Source organism: Stegostoma tigrinum, chromosome 2 (assembly GCF_030684315.1).
Source record: "Stegostoma tigrinum isolate sSteTig4 chromosome 2, sSteTig4.hap1, whole genome shotgun sequence".
NCBI classification, from domain to species: Eukaryota; Metazoa; Chordata; class Chondrichthyes; order Orectolobiformes; family Stegostomatidae; genus Stegostoma; species Stegostoma tigrinum.
In genome coordinates this window covers 24,584,482-24,605,622 of record NC_081355.1, presented here as the reverse complement: position 1 = coordinate 24,605,622, position 21,141 = coordinate 24,584,482, and the positions used below count along the sequence as shown (strand labels likewise).

The 21,141-nt window shown below is 41.8% G+C and overlaps 1 protein-coding gene across 11 annotated transcripts in view; it reads left to right on the top strand.

Annotated features, from left to right (window-relative positions):
- The window catches only part of LOC125448871 (catenin delta-2-like), a 1,175,930-nt gene that overhangs the window by 668,406 nt on the left and 486,383 nt on the right, over positions 1–21,141 (top strand). For 2 of the 11 annotated variants that reach the window (XM_059652915.1, XM_059652920.1), the window contains exon 1: positions 19,561–20,093. The exons of 8 other annotated variants lie outside the window; for them this stretch is intronic. In XM_059652915.1, coding sequence (XP_059508898.1) covers positions 20,079–20,093 — 15 coding nt within the window. In that variant the 5' untranslated portion in view covers positions 19,561–20,078. Of the gene's footprint in view, positions 1–19,560; positions 20,094–20,595; positions 20,640–21,141 lie in introns of those variants that run through there. One more of the 11 variants, XM_059652923.1, reaches the window with a different exon arrangement.

The following is a 21,141-nucleotide window of genomic DNA, read 5'->3' as shown; positions in this document are numbered from 1 at the left end:
CCAGCTTCTGATATCCCCAGCATCACAGTTACCCGTTCTCAAGCAAGTTGCTTCACTCTATATGCAACCAAGAATCAGTTCATGACACAGGATATTTCAAAAGCTGTGGGCTGTGACAACATTCTGGCCAAAATCTTGAAGCCCTTTTCCCCTGAACTTGTTTCAGCCCTAGCCAAACTATTCCAGTACAGTTACAACACTGGCATCTATCCAATAATGTGGAAAAGTACATCATGTAATCAAACAGCAGCATAAATCTAATGTGACCACTTGACTGAGTTTGAGCAAAGCTAGAGTCAATGGGAATCGAAGGAAAAAGGCTCTGTCTGGTTGTAGTCATACCTAGAACAAGGGGAAAGGGTTGTGATTATTGGAGGTCAATATCTCAGTTCCAGAAAATGTCTGCAGGAGTTCCCCAGGGTAATGTGACAGGCATAGCCATCTTCAGCTGCTTCATCAATGACCTACTCTCTGTCATAACATGAGACATGGGGATTTTCGCCGATGATTGCAAAATATTCAGCATCATTCATGAAGAATTCATGATTCTTCAGTTTCTAAAGCAGTCCTTGTCTATATGAAAGACCTGGATAAGATTCAGGCTTGAGTTTTTAAGAGGCAAGCAATAGTCATGCCTTAGTGCCAAGCAACAACTGTGTCCAGAAAGAGCGAAGCTAGCCATTATTCCTGGACATTTAGTGGCAACACTATTACTGAAATCCCCACAGTTAATTTTGTGGGCATTATCATTGGCTAGAAACTGAACTGGATCAGTCATATAATTACTGAGGCTAAAGAGAGGACAGAGACTAGGAATTCCACAGCGAATAACTCACTTCCTGTCTTGGCAGTGTCTGTTCACCATCTACAAGGCACATGCCTGGATTGTACTGGAATATTTTCTACTTGATCAGGTGACAGCAGCTCCACAACACTCAACAAGCCTGATACCATCCATGACAAAGCAGCTCGCTCGTTTGGCACCCCATGCACCACCTTAAACAGTCATTCCCTTCTCCACCAATACACAATGCCATTCTTTTGGTGACTTTGGGTGAAAATCCTAGAGTTTCCCTCCTAATGGCACCATGGGTGTCCCTACATCACAAGGACTTTGCAGGTTCCAGACATCGGCTTGCTAACAGCTTCTGCAGGACTTTTGGATTACTCAGTGAATTAATCTGCAGAACAAAACCTTAATAAATCTTCATGAATCCAATAGGAAAATCAAAAGCAATTTCTTTAAACAAAGGAGTCTTAGAATAGGGAAATCCCAACCACACCAAGTCATTAAAGCAAATAGTCTAGGCGATTTCACAATGAAACAAGTATGTAAGAGAAAAGGATACAGGTAGATAAACTGTTTAATGGTGTTATCTGCCTAACCTCAGGAGCTGGAGGTCTCAGGAAAATATGGATAGCACATGTTAAAAGAAGGTCAAGAGAGGTTTCCAATTGGATATTCTCCTCAGGATTCTACTTAACAGCCACTTGCATGACTCGGTTTTTTATATTTTCATAGGGTATAGGAGTCCCTGCAAAAAGACAAGCATTTGTGCTTATCCTCAATATCCCTTGAATTGGTTTTGCTAGACTATTTCAGATTGATGTTAAGAGTGAACCACATTGCTGTAGGTCTAGGCTCATAGGTAGGCCATAGCAGGTAAAAATAGCAGATTTCCTTTCCTGAAGAACATTTGTGAACCACTTGGATTTTTGTGATAATTAATGATAGTTTTGTGGTCACAATCACTAAGACAATAATTTTAATCTGAATTTTATTAATTGAATTTAAATTTCATCAGTTGGTGATGCACATGAACATTTGTACCCACAGCATTAGTTTGACCCTCTGAATTACTAATCCAGAGATATTACTACTAACCCCTGGTCCTCCTGACTAAACAGTAATGGCAAAAAGATATAATAAGTTTGTAAAGTATTGTCAACGTGGTGATTCTATGTATATACAGAAACTTTAACTTAAAAGCTAATATTAGAACAGTGATATGTTGAAGTCAGTCATGGAAATTCCTACACAGATCACCCAGCAAATTCTTGGGTTTAAGAAAATAAGGCATGACTTATGATTGTCTAGAATCTGCTAGGCTATTAACTCCATTCTAAAATTTGACCAAAAGGCATCTTTGTCATCCCTGGGAGATAGTAAGAATTGCCCACACTGGAGAAAGAGAAAGCAAGGTGTGGAGCCGGAGGAACACAGCAGGCCAGGCAGCATCAGAGGGGCAGGAAAGCTGACATTTCGGGTCACAATCCTTCTGCAGAAAATTGGACTGTTCCGAGGAAGGGTCATCGGACCCAAAACGTTAGCTCTGATTTTTTTCTTCACAGATGCCTGCTGAGCTTTTCCAGAAACTTCTGTTTTTGTACAGCTCTGCAGATGTTGTGCAGAGTAGGGTTCTTGGCCTACCATCTTCAGCTGCTTCACAAATGACCTTCCCTCAATCATAGAGTCAGAAGTGGTGATATTCGCTGATGATTGCACAATGTTCAACACCATTTCTGACTCCTTAGTTACAGAAGCAGTGCATGTGGAAATGCAGTAAGACCTATACAATATCCAGACTTCGGCTGACAAACGGCAAGGAACATTCACAGCACACAAATGCCAGGCAAAGGCGAATCTCCAACAAGAAAGGACCTAACAAACGTCCCTTGACATTCGATGGCATTACCATCGCTGAATGCCTTACTTCCAGTATTCTAAGTAGCTACCATTGACCAGCTACGTGAACACTTTGGCTACAAGAGCAGGTCAAAGTGTAGGGATCCTGCAGCAAGGAACTCCCTTCCTGACTCCCCAGCATTTGTCCACCACAGATCACAAGTCAGCAGGGTGATAGAAGCCTTTCACTTGCCTGGATGAGTGCAGCTCCAGCAACACTTAAGAAAATTGACACAATCCAGGACAAAGCAGCCTGGTTGACTGGCACCAAATCTACAAACATTCACTCCCTCCATCACCAACTCTCTGTATCAGCGAATGCAAGATGTACTACAGTAACTCATCAAGGCTACTTAGGTAGCACCTTCTGATCCCACAACAATGTCTCAAAGGACAAGAGCAGGAGATACATGGGAACACCACAGCTTGCAAGTTCCCCTCCAAGCCACTTCCCATTCTGACTTAGAAATATCTTGCCATTCCTTCAATGCCATTGGCTCCACATGCTGGAATTCAGTCCCTAACAGCATTGTGGGCCTACATACACCACTGACTGCAGTGATTCAAGAAGGTAGCTTTCATCACTGTCTCAAGAACATTTAGAGATGGACAATAAATGCCGACCTAGCGTGCAAAGCTCACATCCCATAAATGAATAATTTAAAAATGTATCTTTCTTAAGTAGCTTGATATGTATGAGATCAAATAGATTTGTCCCCTTGTGTTGATAGTTTCACCTCTTGCTGCAGGCTTGAGTTTGGTACCAACGTCCTTAAGAACTTGGTCAGCTCAGACAGTGGTGGTGCTAACAGGCCACTCTTATGCCACAGTATTTGGAGATTCCCAGACAGATTAAAATATGTGGCCCACTTTTTCCAAGTTCTGTTAATCACTGAAGAACTCTGATTTGTCAGATGAGGGATAATGGCCGACGGTAATCAGCAGATTTCCTTGATGACTATTGACTTGAAGCCTTGAGATTTCATGGGATCCACAGTCAATCTTGGGGACTCCCAGGGCCACTCCCACCTATTGTAAACCACAGTCCCACCATTTCCATCCTGGTGCTGGGACAGATGTACCAAAAGCTGGTGGCAAAAGATTCTGAGGCATTGGTTGTAGGGTATCATTCTGTGAGTATGAATATGTCTGACTGTTATCTGCCCAATTTTTGAGCCAAGCTCTCCCAGTGCTGGTAACAGCCCGTGCATTTTATTGGGGAGTTATTTGTGTGGTCTCCCGAGCTGGGTGTGCCCTTTGTCTTGTTTGGTGACAAGTCAATACCATTTCATTTGTCAAGTTCTTTCTTAATACATTATTTCTGACATTTTTATCTGTCTGCTAAATCAATCTGTCTTTTCTTTTCCTCTTTCCAAATCTGAATCATTTGCATCAACTAACTCTAAATCACCCTCCGTCTCCATCGTTGCTAATTCTTGGTTCAGAAGGTGCAGTGTCAGTCCCATCATTCACTCAGGTCCTTGTTGTCCTTGCTATCGATGTGTTCAGACTTCCCTCAACTTACAGTACAAAATAAATAAATCAATACTGACATCCTGACCTTTGCTCTCAGATTACAGTTAATAGGACTGTCTGTGTTAATTAAGTTGGTTGCTCTATTTCCAAATGTTTCTGTTCACTTGAATTCTGCCATAACAAGGTCCAATAAAATTGTTGGTAGGCAGCCCATCTTGAACCACATAATTTGCTTAAAGGCAATATGTCTTTGATTTAAAGTAACACCCAAACCTTCTGACTAGACATATATGTGTGAGTTTTCAAAAAGGAATTGGATAATGACTTTCAAAGAATAGGTTGAGAAATCTATGAGGAGGAACAGGTGCAGTGGGATGCTTTAATAATTTGTCCAAAGGGCCGGCACAGACATGCTAGGCTGGATGGCTTATTTCTGTGCAGTATAATTCTAATTAGCAGAATAAGTAAAATCACCCTATAGTCCTACTAGACCATAGGGCTCTTCTCTCTTTCAAGAGAGACGACTAGTGGTGGTTTAACCTGAGGACCACCACACCTCAGGCAAGGGGAGAGGATGAGAGTCCTTCATAGTAATCATAGCCTAGGCAGGAATTGAACCAACACTGTTGGCTTATCCTACATATTGCAAACCTGCTGACCAGAAAACTGAGCTAACCAGCCACTAAATTCATTAGTACAATAAATAATGCCAAAGCACTGGGTGAAGTAAAACTTCAACAGCAAAGATGAAAGTCTGCTGTATCTTTTGAAAAGTATTACACCTCATTTATTTTTCCCATTTTCCAAAGTGGCTCTATACATTCTCAATTTCGCTGTCTGATTAACATTGTTTCAATCACACCACGGCACATATCTAATGCGGGGGAACGAAGTAGTCAAAAGACATACTCAGGGCACATTTGACAACTAGCTGTAGACTAAAACTTACTTGTATATTCCTGATCAGGCTATAATTTGAAACAATTAATAGCATTTTGATCCACCTCTGGGAGGTAATTAGGTGAGTACTGAATATCACTTTTTGTTTTTGCTTTATTTTTGAACAGTGGAATTGTGATTCCCCCCCACCCACAAAAAAGTTGAGGTACAGGTAGTTATGCAGATTCCTTTCCATTGTAATTACAGTAATTTGCATTATTACTATGAAGCTAAGGGGCACTGCTACCACAGAGATAATATCATTGCAGGGGATGGACTACAGTGCTATTAGCATCAGGTGCTTTCATATTAGTTCTGTAATGGGTGATAAAATGATCAGTATTAGTGCAGTGGGCTCTCATTAGTGTTAGAACTGGGTATCGTGATAATGTCAGCACAGGAAAGTACCATTGGTCTGAGACTAAGGAGTAATGTTGGTGCCTGGGCAAAGGTTTGTTTAGTATTGGGGAGAGGGGTAGAAGTTGCAATAGGCAGTAGAGGCTAATACTGTGTCCTTGGGGTGATCAGGCTACAATCGGTGTCCAAGCAGAGAACACAGCTGGTGTTGGGTGGGGGAAATTGTTTGATATTTTGTTAAACTTCATCCACATGAAAAGCATTTCATCCACAAATATCAGCACAGGTAGAGAAGCCACCTTCCATCCTCCTGCCTCTATCTACATGGGGAGTAAATGCTGCTTCAGCTTCTAATTCCAAAACTGAAGCTGTTGCTGTTCATGAAGCTGAAATACAGGAGTTCTGGTGTTTTAGGTAATCTCCGATAAACATATCGCCCTCAAGAAGGCTTAATTTTCCTTCAAAAGATTGCATTCTTTCAATCCATTTGATGTCAAAAAATGAATAAAGTGAAATCAGACCGATTTGGTTGAATACAAGAACAAGAAAGACTGGAGGCTCTGATTGACAAGTCCTATAGTGATAGATGAAGAACTGGAAGAGCTGATGGTGAGGGTGAAGTATTTGGAAGGGAGCCTGGAACTTCCATTGCATTAGCATATTATCAGTGGCAGATCCTCAATGACAGTGGTCACCTATTAGATGACTGATGGACCCATTAAGGATCCAAACTGAACCACATCCCTTCCTCTGTTGCTCATAATGGGAGGAGCCACCTCAACAAGGGAGACTCTTGAGATGAACACTAATCATTACATTTCCCCATTACAGCATTAAAATTAAAACACCTGGTGCTAATAATGTTGTAGTCCATCCCCTGCAATGATGTTATCACTGTGGTAACAGTACCCATTTGCTTCATAGTAATGCAAATTGCTATTTTAAAATGGAAAAAAAACCTACGTAACTATTTTAGCTTTTATTGGGCTGGGGGAGGAACCATACAATGGGTATTTTCTTTTGGGGGGGTGTCCCCCTCATGGCTGTTCTATATCCCACAAGTCGACCCCTCAGCACCTGTGGCTGAAGAAGGTGACTAGCCCAAGCATTGTCTGGACCTGATGTACCCATCTTTGAAAGTGCCTTGGCACTTGAGACAATATTTCCCTCATTTTGCAGAGTCCACCTGCAACAGTGACACTGACACAGCCACAGTGCGGGCCATCAGTTCTAGGAGGCATCCCACTGACCTCAGTGAGCTGACCGGACTGAAGAAGCCACTTGATTGACAGGATACCCCAGGATATCACCATCAGGCTGCACTGCCTGGGGTAAAACCCCCTTCCCACCATCCCCCCATGTTCCTGGTAACAAAACGCATTAATTTGCCAAAAAAAAGGCATCTCAAAGTAATAACCAGTATAACTTACATAGACATGATAAAAGTGTGTGTGCTTTTCCACACCCAGTGTGCAGTGACTATCGGCAGCGAGGATGAAAGATGACAGGCTGGCAGGACAGGATTCAAATAATTAGAAGCTGAATTAGAGAGCCTTGAAAATGGGTGGAGGAATTATAAAGTGTGATTATCCCCTGCCCGTTCATGCAATGCTGGGCTACATGCCATCCTCAGGCTGCCTGATCATTATCATAATCACTGCACTCGGCTAACACTAACTGCAATGTTCATTGTTTGTATAGGGTCTCATTCATCATTACTTGCTCATGTTGCATAAAACTAGCCTGCGACTCTTAAAGGAAAGGCTTCACTTAGAACGCTGTTGTGAATGAAGAACACTGACTGGAAGATGACTGGACTGAGCATACCACAGGGTTTCCAGGGCAGCCTCAGAGGTCTTCATGGCGAATCTGAAAAGGAGGGGATATGGCCTGTCTCCTCAAGAGGGGCAAGAGGTCCTCCTTAAGTATTAAAAGAAGGCATGGGAAACATCTAGCTTCAGTGGTCAGTGCCAGAAATGAAAGGGCCACAGAAGTACAATTGCCTTATATCAGTGGTCAAAATCAATAAGTGCACAGTCCAATCCTAATGATGACTGCCTTGCCTTAGCCACTTCTCAACTCATCACGTATTGCCCCCCCCTCACCCACTTGTTCATTGCATCTGAATCTCCAAGAATGAATTTCATCCCCCAAAACGTAACATCCATATGCTTTACTCTTACACTGTCAGCACTATTGCCTCATATCCACATCTTAAGACTTGCACAGTGCCCGTTATTTAACCATTAGCAACCACATTAACCAAACATATTGCAGCACATTCTTTCTTGCAAGAGAAGACAAAAAAGAGGCAGCAAGGATTAACCAGAAGGGGAGAAGCAGAGCTACATATTTAATCCTACTCAAATGATGCTGATCAGAATCAAAATTGCCACTGTCAGAGGATAGTGTCCTCTTACCAATTGTTTTACATATCACACTTAACCTCTCATCCTGAACTCTTTTCAGACTTACAAGCTACAGATTTGCAAGCAAGTACTTTATTAAAGTTTTCATGCTTCCCTTGTCACAATCATACCCTTGTCCTATTTGCTTTTTAGCTGGCCAGACAACAGACGGCCAAGAAGAAACCATATCATTTGGTTCATGCTCGGAGACACCAGCTCAAAAACTAACAGTGCACATATGCTTTACAGCAAAGTCTTGAGATAGGATATCCACTGGTGAAACACTGGAAGAAAGTCTGCTGCAGCCAGGACCAGGGGCAAGACTAACATGGGTGTCAATGCATCAGAAGGCAAGGTCACTCGAGGTTCTGCTGCAGAGGATATCATGGAGTCTTCAACTGACCAAGCTACAGTGAAAGATAGAGATAACAAGGTATAGAGCTAGATGAACACAGCAGGCCAAGCAACATCAGAGGATCAGGAAAGCTGATGTTTCGGGCCTTGACCCTTCTTCAGAAATGAAAGATAGATGGAGGGAAACTCTGAAATAGTCAATGAATTAGGAAGCCTTCGAGAAAATCTGCATTCAATGTTACAGTGCCGTGGAGTGGTCCAGTAGTAATTTTTCACAGGGTTTTGTTCAAACCCATCAGGAATGTTCGGCCCACTGTCTTTTCAATACAATGTTAAACCAAAGCATCCTCAACCAGACATAAGGAATTCTCTTTATCTTGGAGAACAGCAGGGATACTTTTCCCCAGCATCCTGGCCAATATTAAGCCTTCATCCAACATCTCTAAATCAATGGGTTATCTGCACGTTATCACAATGCTGTTTGTGGAGTCTTATTGTGTGCAAATTAGCTACTGCATTTCCCACAACACAACAGAGACTGCGCTTCAAAAGTACTTTGTTGCCTATAAAGCATTTTGAGATGTCCTGATATTGCAGAAGGATTTGTATTGTGTCCTTTCCATATTAGCAGGTTTAAAAGTCTGAAGCAAGTAAATTTTCGACTGCCTTTCAGTGTTTGGCAAGTCTAATACACCGCCTGTGTTTTGAAGAACTTAGTTGTTCTCTTGTAGCTAATGATCATAGTCATAGAGTCATACAGCACAGAAACAGACCCCTTGGTCCAACCATTCCATGTTGAACATAGTCCCAAACTAAATTGGTACCACATTCCTGCTCCTGGCCCATAGTCCTCTAAACCTTTCCTATACAAATGTCTTTTAAAAATTGTAATTGTACCTGTATCCAACACTTCCTCAGGAAAAACCAAAAGAACTGCAGATGCTGTAAATCAGGAACAAAAACAAAATTGATTGAAAAACTAAGAGTCTGGCAGCATCTGTGAAGGAAAAAACAGAGTTAACGTTTCGGGTCCGTTGACCCTTCCTCAGACCGGACCCAAAACGTTAACTGTTTTCTCCTTCACAGATGCAGCCAGACCTGCGGAGCTTTTCCAGCAACTTTATTTTTACTTCCTCAGGAAGTTCGTTCCACACGCAAACCACTCTCTTGTGTGAAAAAAATTCCCTTTCATGTCTTTTTTGAAATCTCTCAAGATCAAAATACAACAGCACATGTCAATTGTTAATTGTCTACAGGTAAGATAAAGCAACAACTCAGAATTATATTTTCTTTATTTGAACAAATTGCCCATCTCTAATTGCCCAGGAGAAGGTGGTAAAAGAATGGTGACATAGTTCCAAGTCAGAATGGTGTGTGGCTGGGAGGGAGATGCAAAGGAAGTGGTGCTCCTCTGCATCTGCTGCCTTTGTCCTTGTTGGTGACAGTGTCCAAAGTTTTCAAAAATGCTGCATGAGAAGCTTGGTTAGTTATTGCAGTGCATTTTGTCAATGATACACACTGCCACTATTGTGAATTGGTGGTGAAGAGAGTCAATATTGATGTGATGGTTGAGGTGCTAATCAGTGAGCTATTTCCTACAGCTCCTTCAATATAGTGAAATATCCCGAGGAGCTTCACAGGAGTAGTATCAAACAACATTTGACACTAAACCACATAAAATAATTATTGGACAGATCCGTCAGAGAAGTTAGGTTTTGAGGAGTTTGTTGGAGGTGGAGACAGCGTGGTGGAGAGACACAGATGGTCAATGTGAGAATGCCATACTTTATGTCCTAAGTAGCTGAAGGCACAGCCAGTGGTGGAACATTGAAAATCAGGAACGCCCAAGAAGCTAGCATTGGAGGTGTGCAGAAAACCTGCTGAATTGCTGGCCTAGAGAAGATTACAGAGATAGGAAGGGAAGAGGCCATGGTGGGAATTGAAAACAAAGAGGATTGTTAATCAAAATGTTTTATCATACAGTATGGAAACAGACCCTTTGGCCCAACTCATCCAGCTGACCAGGTTTCCCAATCTGAACTAGTCCCATTTGCCCGCATTTAGCCCATATCCCTCTAAGCCTGTCCTATCCATGTACCTACTTAAATGTTGTAATTGTACCTACCTCTACCACTTCCTCTGGCAGCTCATTCCATGTACGCACAACCCTCCGGAAAAATGTTGCCCCTCAGCTCTTTTTTAAATCTCTCACCTCGCACATTAAACCTCATTTCAGACTCTCCAACCCTAGGGAAAAGACCTTGACTATTCATCTTATTTATGCCCCCCATGATTTTATTAACCTCTCTAAGGTCTCCCCTCAGCTTCCTACAGATTAGGGGGCAAACGTCCCAGCCTACCTAGCCTCTTCTCATAACTCAAACCCTCCAGTTTTGATAGCAATTTTGTGAAGGGTAGGTCGTGCCTCACAAACCTTATTGAGTTCTTTGAGAAGGTGACCAAACAGGTAGATGAGAGTAAACTGGTTGATGTGGTGTATATGGATTTCAGCAAGGTGTTCGATAAGGTTCCCCACAATAGGCTATTGTCCAAAATGCGGAGGAGTGGAATTGTGGGAGATATAGCAGTTTGGATCAGAAATTGGCTTGCTGAAAGAAGACATGGGGTGGTAGTTGATGGGAAATGTTCATCTTTTTTGCACCCTTTTCAGTTTACTAACATCCTTTGCAGAGCCAGATAACCAGAATTGTGCACTGTACTCCAAATGTGGTCTTACCAGCACCTTGTACAGTCGTAACATGTCCCAGCTCCTGTGTCTGATGCTCTGACTGCTGAAAGCAGGCATGCCAAATGCCTTCTTCACCACTCTGTCTACTCATGACACCACTTTCAAGGAAGGAACTATATATCAGTGCCCAATAGTCTCTCCATTCAACAATACTCCCAAGGGCCCTACCATTAATTTGGAAACTAGGAAACAATGGAGGGGATTTTGTGCTAGGTTAGTGTTTGAATGTGACCTGATGTGAGTTGTGTATAGCCAGCAGAGTCTTGGAAGATCTCACCTTCAAGGATCTCAACTTGTAAGGTGGAGGATTGAACAGCATTGGAAGAGTCAGGTGAAAGACCTTTAAAGGTAGTGCTCAATTCTCTGATTTGTGGCCTGTCTTTGCTTGTGTTTTTAAGCCATTGCTACCAGCACCTTAAATTAGAAAAGAACAAAAATCATCATCATTGTGCACTCCAGCATTTATCAAGTACTATTATTTTCCATCAAAGAATTGCTTTGAAAATGCATTTTAGTCTTGAAAAATACACACAATATTGAAGATTGATAATCTGCCAGGAATCATATCAAACTTTGTTCGGTAAGTTTTATAATAGTATTGCAATCTCATTCAGGTGGCAAACATACCTTGTATGCCTCAGTTGTGAGGTTAATAGCACCTGAACCTTCAGTTACACTGTCCAGTATTCTCTCTGTATCTTCAGCTAAGAACTTACGACTGGGAGTAGCTGATCAACCCCTCAAGCTTATTCTGCCACTCAGTTAGATCACAGCAGACCTGTGTTTCAACTCCCGTCAAACATTTCTGCTCCATTTCCCAATAACTCCTCTACCTAATAAAATTCTGCTCATCTCAGTTTTGAGATTTTCACTTGACTTAACCTCGATAGCCTTTTGGAGGATTTCAAGATTTGTTCTACCATCTAACTGGAGACATGCTTCTTGATATTAGCTCTGAGCAGCTGAACTCTGATTTTGAGATAATGCCTACTTGTTCCACAGTCACAAGGCATGAATCATTAACCTTCAGTTTCTAATGATGAGATCTCGTTAACATTGCATACACAGAAAACTTATTTAATTCACACTACATTTTCCTATCACCAGCTTCATTCACATCATATTGGGACATGTGCAAGCTTGTGGGGAAACGGCAGCAGATTGGCCCAAAGCCAAAATGTTCAGAGAGCTGGACCAGACACAATGGGCTGATTAACCTTTTTCTGCACTGTAACACGGCTATGATTCTATAGCGTACGTTAAGTCTACAGGAATATTGCCAGACGACTGGAGGATAGCAAATGTGGTTCCCCTGTTCAAGAAGGGGAGTAGAGACAACCCTGGTAATTATAGACCAGTGAGCCTTACCTCAGTTGTAGGTAAAGTGTTGGAAAAGGTTATAAGAGATAGGATTTATAATCATCTAGTAAAGAATAAATTGATTAGGGATAGTCAGCACGGTTTTGTGAAGGGTAGGTCGTGCCTCACAAACCTTATTGAGTTCTTTGAGAAGGTGACCAAACAGGTAGATGAGAGTAAACCAGTTGATGTGGTGTATATGGATTTCAGCAAGGCGTTCGATAAGGTTCCCCACAGTAGGTTATTGTACAAAATTCGGAGGAATGGGATTGTGGGAGATATAGCAGTTTGGATCGGAAATTGGCTTGCTGAAAGAAGACAGAGGGTGGTAGTTGATGGGAAATGTTCATCCTGGAGACCAGTTACTAGTGGTGTACCGCAAGGGTCGGTGTTGGGTCCACTGCTCTTTGTCATTTTTATAAATGACCTGGATGAGGGCGTAGAAGGATGGGCTAGTAAATTTTCAGACGACACTAAGGTCGGTGGAGTTGTGGATAGTGACGAAGGATGCTGTAGATTGCAGAGAGACATAGATAAGCTGCAGAACTGGGCAGAGAGGTGGCAAATGGAGTTTAATGCGGACAAGTGTGAGGTGATGCACTTTGGTAGGAGTAACTGGAAGGCAAAGTACTGGGCTAATGGTAAGATTCTTGGTAGTGTAGATGAGCAGAGAGATCTCGGTGTCCACATACACAGATCCTTGAAAGTTGCCACCCAGGTTGACAGGGCTGTTCAGAAGGCATACAGTGTTTTAGCTTTTATTAATAGAGGGATTGAGTTCCAGAACCAAGAGTTTATGCTGCAGCTGTACAAAACTCTGGTGCGGCCGCATTTGGAGTATTGCGTACAGTTCTGGTCACTGCATTATAAGAAAGATGTGGAAGCTTTGGAAAGGGTGCAGAGGAGATTTACTTAGATGTTGCCTGGTATGGAGAGAAGGTCTTATGAGGAAAGGCTGAGGGACTTGAGGCTGTTTTCGTTAGAGAGAAGAAGGTTGAGAGGTGACTTAATTGAAACATAGAAAATAATCAGAGGGTTAGATAGGGTGGGTAGGGAGAGCCTTTTTCCCAGGATGGTGACGGCGAGCACGAGGGGGCATAGCTTTAAATTGAGGGGTGAAAGATATAGGACAGATGTCAGAGGTAGTTTCTTTACTCAGAGAGTAGTAAGGGAATGGAACGCTTTGCCTGCAACTGTAGTAGATTCGCCAACTTTAAGTACATTTAAGTCGTCATTGGACAAGCATATAGACATACATGGAATAGTGTAGGTTAGATGAGTTTCAGATCGGTATGACAGGTCGGTGCAACATCAAGGGCCGAAGGGCCTGTACTGTGCTGTAATGTTCTATGTAAGTGTCTCTCACTGTGTGTTTCTCCATCTGTCAGAGTCCTTCATGATATTTGACTCCTGAGTGATCTGATCACAGCCCACTACATCTTTCAAAATCTGACTCCTCAACTATGTCCATTCCCTGCACCATTGTCTAGCATTCCGCTGTAATGTCTGACTCCCCTGTCGGGGTTCTCCAATCCATCTCCGATATCTGACTCCTCCAAGATATCCAACCCATGCCCCCATTTAGACACATTTCGACTCTCAGTCACAAAATTAGAAGAATCCAGCAATATACTGAATAATTTATTATCATTCCAACACCCCATCAAGAAAGTACTAATTTCCTAGACACCACAGTATTTCATTTGGAATAAGGCAACAGGTATGAGTTGTGAACAAAAGTCTTTTAATAATACAAATCCTAACAAACTCGTTTGCCCACTGCCCTGTGTAGTTTGAGTGTTGGAGGGGGTAAAGAGTGAATCCAAAGCCAATTAACCAGATCGATCAAAAAGCAATTCTACATACCATCTGAACACCAGATGCTGCACACTCTGCATCATCCAATGATTAGAGAGAAGAGAGGTAGCATCTTAGTGGCCAGTAGCTTTTCCATAAGGAAACCTGCATCAACTGGTACCCTACAAAAGTCTGAATGAGAATGGAAATTCACAAACAAGGATTAAACCCTCATGAAACTGCTGGTGGACCATCAGCTTCAGGTGACCATTTGAATGATTTGGAACCATTTCCAAAAAACACAGCTCAAATTAAAATGTGTATATATCACACACACAATGCAGTCCAAGTTGATTCGACTAAACCAGGTCCCAGTTGGCACCTCTAAACTAAAAGCTTTCTTTCTAAACTTAATAAGAAACTGGCTAGGGAAAATCAACAAAATAATTAGATATTCAGGGTTTGCATGAAGATTTATAGCTCAGATGCTGGGTGTAGATGGTGCGTTCGCCGAGCTGGGCGGTTTCATCCCCGTATTAGGTGACACCCTCAGTACTGTGAAGCCTCCTGTGAAGTGCTGATGTTCTGTGCATGTTCAAATTTATATGGTCTGGTTTTTACTGCTTCTGGTTAGTGCCAGTTCCAGCTGTGCGTTCTAATGGTTGTTATATTGGGTCTAATTCACATGTTTGTTGATGGAGTCCGCGGATGAATGCCAAGCATCCAAGAATTCACATGGCTGTCCTCTGGTTGGCTTGTCCTATGATACTACTGTTGTCCCAGCTGGAAGTGTGTTTTTTCTCATCTGTGTGTATTGAAACCAAGGACATCAGATTGTGTCATTTAGTTGCTTGCTGGTGTTCATGGATGCAGGTTGCTATCTGCCTGTTTGTCCCACGAGGAGTTTTTATTACATGGTATGATGGTTATTATTTTGGGTTTTGGCATGTCCTGGTTGTGTTGTCTGTTGGATAGGAATAGATACCCCCCGCAGCTTCATCCACAGATGCTGAGCCAACAAACAACACAACCAGGACACACCGAAGCCCGAAACACTAACCACCAGACCATATGTAAAAAAAACACCTCAGAACTGACAGCCAGACTACTCAGACCACTAGGTATCAATGACACCAAACAAACCGGCAGTCACACTAAGACAGCAACTGACCAAGGTTAAAGACCCAATAAATACCATGGACAGGATAAATGTGGTTTACAAGATATCATGCGGAGACTGCACAAAACACTACGTGGGACAAACAGGCAACTAGCAACCTGCATCCATGAACACCAGCTAGCAACAAAACAACACTACCACATGTCCTTGGTTTCAATACACACAGATGAGAAAAACCACAGTTACGACCGAGACAACAGTACTATCATTGGACAAGCCAAACAGAGGGCAGCCAGGGAATTCTTGGATGCTTGGCATTCATCCGCAGACTCCATCAACAAACACATTGAATTAGACCTGATATACCAACAATTATAATGCACAGCTGGAACTGGCAACAAGCAGCAAAAACTGGACCATGTAAATTCGAACCAGCACAACAGCACTTCACAAGAGGCTCCACAGCACTGAGGCTGTCATCTAGTAAGGGGATGAAACATCTGCTATCAAACTTCCCAGCTCACAAACATACCAACATCTATATGATTAGATATTTCAGTAGAGTCTGTCTTTGAAGCACTTTTCAATTATTTTAAATCTGGTTATTTCACTTGGACATTTATTTGTGTTTGCTTACACTGGAAGTGACATCTTCCCTGTCAGAAAAAAATTACACCATATTTTAATGGGAGTTAAAAAAAAGAAATTATGTGCCATTACATTGTATTGCATGGGATTGAAAGAGGAATAATTTTTGTGACTGTGAAATGCATTTACCAGAAAATTGGACAGTAACTCAACTAGCTCAATTTCAAGCTCACTTTGGACACAAAATCTCAATTATGTGCAAACAGCAAACTCCACACCATGGTGCATAATTATATGGTGATACTCAGAGACACTGCTTGAAGAATGTGAGGATTTTCACTCATTTCCTGAGCTATACAATAAAGGTATATTCAACATTATCAATCCAGATTTTATCACTTGTTTCACTGCTCCACTATCCCATTGGATGGGCATGTATTTGAGAGTACCGCTCAAAGTTCAAATCTCCATTTTATGAGAACATGGAGGCACAATTGAAGATATAAAACAGATTCGAAAGGTGAAAGATTATACAATCAGGAGAAACTTCACATGCTGGCATTACTTACTTCATAAAAAGTTGAAACATTGAGCTCTTGTTGCTGGGATTATGAAACAGAGAATCTTTCTACTTGTAACAGAATCTATCACCAGAGTTCGTAAATATAAAAAGTCACCGATAACTCAAATAGGGAATCCAGCAACAAGACCATTATTTGGAGTACTTGGAATACAGCAGTTGCCACCAATTGAATTGAAAAGCACAGATACATTTAAGGTGAAAGCTAAATAAATAAATGAGGGAAATAGGAATAAAAAGATACAGTGACAAGATTTTGGGAAGGAAGAGGCTTATGAATAGCATAAGCACCAATGTATTCCTGTCCACCAAGATCTCAGTTTTAAAATTTTCATCTTTGTGTTTAGATGCCCCCATGGCTTGACCCTGTCCTAACTAAAACCTCCTCTCCAAAGTCTACGTGCACCTTCATTTTATCGCTCCATGATGTGTTGCCTTCAGCCGCACAGGCTAGAAGCTCGAGACAAGTAGCCTGTTGCTGTGCTGTAAATTCTATGTGATCCATTGAAGCAAACAGACTATGAAAGAACAATGACTTGCATTTACTTTGCTGAATGTGAACAACAAATTGTACTTATTTTGCTGATTACAGTTTATGGATTCCACAATTCAACTCTGTACCTACATATTAACGAAGATAAAACTGACTGCTACTGATTTTTCACTTCACTTCTGGAACTATCCACATAAAGGTGTTAGGAAGACAACATCAGACTTGGTTGTAACTGCTTTGTATACAATTTTCACTGATAAGGAATGACCAGGAATAACGACCAGAAAAATAGAGCAGGTTGATAGCAGCCACCAACAGTCTTCCATGTCTGGGACAATTCACATGAACTGTGCAGAGAACTCCAGACTGAGCATTTGATCTGGTCCAAAGCGGCATTTTAAATCTGGTATAAGAAGGTGTAGAGTTGGATGAACACAGCAGGCCAAGCAGCTTCAGAGGAGCAGGAAAGCTGATGTTTCAGGCCTAGACCCTTCTTCAGAAAGATTTCTGGTAAAACTCACTCCAAAGAGTCAAACCTCTCAGGCAAGCAGTGGAATGAATAAATTAGCTGAAATGAAATGTTTAAGTGAAATTAAAGATATGCCGCTACAGAAAAAAAGCCTTTCGAATGAAGAATTTGTACTTAAGTACTACCTTTCAAGATTGAAGGACAGCTTAATGCACTCTGCACCCTATTAAGCACTTACAAAGCATTGTAAACATAGGTAATGTAATAGTCACTTTGCATGAAGGTTGCAATTCAGTCTATCTTTGTTCTACCATTGAAAAATATTTAGAGTTTAATGATTTCAACACCGAACAGTATTTTACTTCTCATTTTTTGTCTTGTGTACTTTAAATGGATATCAATTCCAAGTGGAAAGAGACCATTTCAGTCATTGTTCCCAAAATGACCTTTACCTGCATTGAATTAAACTTATATCCTCTTGTCCTACATTTTTAGTTTAGTTTGAAGTATAATTTCGAGCTACTTTTTGTCTATATTTTATCATGTCTGTCTCTGTAAGGTTACCTCATAGTCACCTCCTTTCAAAGTCGACTGCACTGTGCAGTTTGAGGATGTTTGACTCATTCCTAGGGTTGCAAGCTTACGTTTGCTCCAAGTCCATCAAAGTTTCAGTTTTAAAATCTTCTTTATTGTCTTCATATCCTTCTGTGGAGGATATCCTTTCCCCATCTCAGAATTCCTCTCGTATATACCTGTGTTTCACACCTTTCACCAACTTTCATCTACGTGCCAGAACTCTACCTGCACCAGACTACTTTAATTACAAATAGCCTTTCTGGAAAAATATTGTCAAATGCTTTTTGGAGATCAAAGTGGAACACCCACCTCTGGTGCCACTTTTACAAAAAGTCAAAGAGGATATCAAACGAGAATATACTCTGACTCCATGCTCACCACTACTTTTGTCAGTTTGTAATGTTACAGATGATAATTCAGTTATTTCTAAAAATCAATTCTGTTATTTTGCAGATATTAGTTCAAGACTGTGGGGTCTGTAGTTGTCTCGGTTGCACTTAGAAAAATTTAAATCTTTGATGCGAGGGTATAGTATACGTTTTACGGTGTGGGAGCAGTGTAATGTTTTAGTAGCGGAATGGCAATAGACTAAGCTAGAATAGGAATGTGAACTAGTAAACAGCTTTCACGAGTGTTAATTACAAAATCCTATTGCCCATTTGTCATTGATCCTTTGTAAATGTGGCCAGTAGGGAGCCCTCATGGCTGATTTATGCCGATTTGCTTGTTGGAAGAGGTGCAAAAAAAAACAAAAATGGGCATCAGGCCTGACAATTTTCCTAAATAAACTGTTGTGGAGCTGAGAGAGTCTTTGGAGCATAGGAACAGTAGCAGGCCATTTAACTCCTTAAGGCTGGACTACATTTTTTTTCAACCTGCTTTTCAAATCCTTTAATATCCCAATCTAACTAAAACTGAATAATCTGAATCTTTAAAATACATTTGGCTCCTAGCATCACAGTATTTGATGCTTAAAATTCTACACTTCTATTATATTTTGTATGAAGAGGTGCTTTGTAACATCACTGCTGACTGGCCTAGCTCCAGTTTTGAATACTGCACCCCCTTGTTCTGGATTCAGCCACATGGAGCTTCATAATAATAACTCCAATCGTTTATCTCTCACTATCTTATTGAATCTTCTAAACATTTGAAATGCATTGGCCAGGCCATTCCTCAACCTTCAAAAGTCTGGAGAACACAACCAAATCTGTCTTTTTTCACACTCTAAATCCCTGTATCATTCCAGAAAATGAAACGAGATCATTTGCCTGCATTGAATTCATCTTTTGAATGTCGTTTATGTGAAAAAATTGTGTTGAAATACACTGGCTGATAGAATGTTGAGAGCAGATAGTCGTGTTCAAAGGGGTCGTGTACTTTGAAAAGAAAACAATAATTGCAGTGGTCTGTGGAAAGAAAATGGAACATAGGACTCAGTTTTAAATTCTTACAGACAGCCAGCATTAAAAACAATGAGTAGAGTGGCCCTTTTCTGTGCTTTATGATTGTATATAAATCTGTCTGCATATGCTGATTATCCTGGGATGCTGTGTGAGCAAGGTCAAACAGGAGTGTTTCACAAAGGAGGCAGTATCCTCCTTCAACCGACCCGTTGTGCTTAACAAAATATCTGAGAAATAATAACGACTATCCACTCCTCCCTGATCACTCTGCTCCGAAAGAGAGAGAAATCCATTCTGCTTCCGGGTTGTACAATTTCAGACCTTGTTCCAGAGATGTGATCGAAACCCCCTTGGCGAAGCATCTTGAGTTTTCATCACGCTGCCTCTCCTCGGCGGAATGCTGATTACCTCCGGAATGAGACGGGGGTAGCGCTGATTGGAAAATCTGCAGGATTTTTTAGGGCCTTCGCGGCTCCCGGGGAGGGCCTTTTGTGGTGAAATGTTGCATAAGTAATGGCAACAAAGGTGGAAATTCAGCGGTTGCCATGGAGACCTTTGTGCCCGGGTGAACACCATTCTACTCCGGGAAGCGGCGAGCCTTCAGCTGCCAGCACTGGCCCAGGCGTTTGCGAATGAGTGACAAAAAGTTCTTTGCTCGTCGGGAAAGGGGGATGTTAACTTGGAGCGGGCTTGGACTGTTTGCCTTTGCTGTTTGCATTGCATGATCCACGCTCAGGTATAAGAGTTCGGAATTCTGTCTCTCCTTTGGCGTGTGATGAAGTAGCATTGACTTCTTTTTCCCACCTCTGTGTGTGTGTGTGTGTGTGTGTGTGTATTTGCAAAAACGTCTTGCGAGTTTGGTTTGTCCTTCCGTTCATCTGGTACGTCGCTGATACTTTCTTACCCGAGACAAGGAGAAGATAGTAGCCTCGTAGACTGGGACCCGTTATTTTTATTTCCCTTCTATTCCTTCACTCTAAAGTACCAGGGACTTTCTCCTGCTCCTAAGAGGCATCCCGTAGCACAGCGGCTCGTCTTATTTTCTCACTCCCTTATGCAAAGCGTGGACTAGTTCAATTGCAGGAAGAGCATGTTATAACCCCCTCCCCGTTTGGGTCCCTTCGATACAGGCTGACAATTCAGCGCCTGCTTTTCACCGTTTCCCCACCCACCCCCGGCCGAAACTTTGTTTGTTTCACTCTCGACACTCGAAACCTGTACAGTGCACGTGAAAAGCAACCGCGGGCGCATCGTTTTCAATCGGCAGCTGAAAGAGATCTGGGTAAGGTCAGCCAGAGACGAGTTCCAGTGATATGGTGTCTCTGTCCGGCAATGTGGCAGGGGAGTTTTGTGTCAACATAAAATCCAGCCAGGGAATGAAATAATCATCTCCTCATCAGCCAGCTTGGAAATGGTAGTCCTCAATTTTGAAGCCCCTGAGACGTGTCAAGCTTTTACGTTGTCTGATTCCAACCAGTTGCAGATCTGCTGTATCATGAGATGCATGTGCACTCTCCCTGTTTGCAAAGAAAAAGAACAGGGTGATTTGTGTGTGTTACTCACGCCGCTGTTATTCCCTCCCTCTTTTGCTGCTTAACGCTTTACTGTCATGTGGAATGTCTGTAGGTTACCTCAGTAAGTTTCTCTCGGGCGGTGTGTGAGTTAGGGTCCCCTGTAGAAGGTGTGCACGATTTAAAAGGATTGGTCACTGTTCAAGTTGGGATTCCAGAGAAGGATCCCTTCCAAAATTGAAGTTTCTTTTTCTGATCAGAGGGACTTTGACC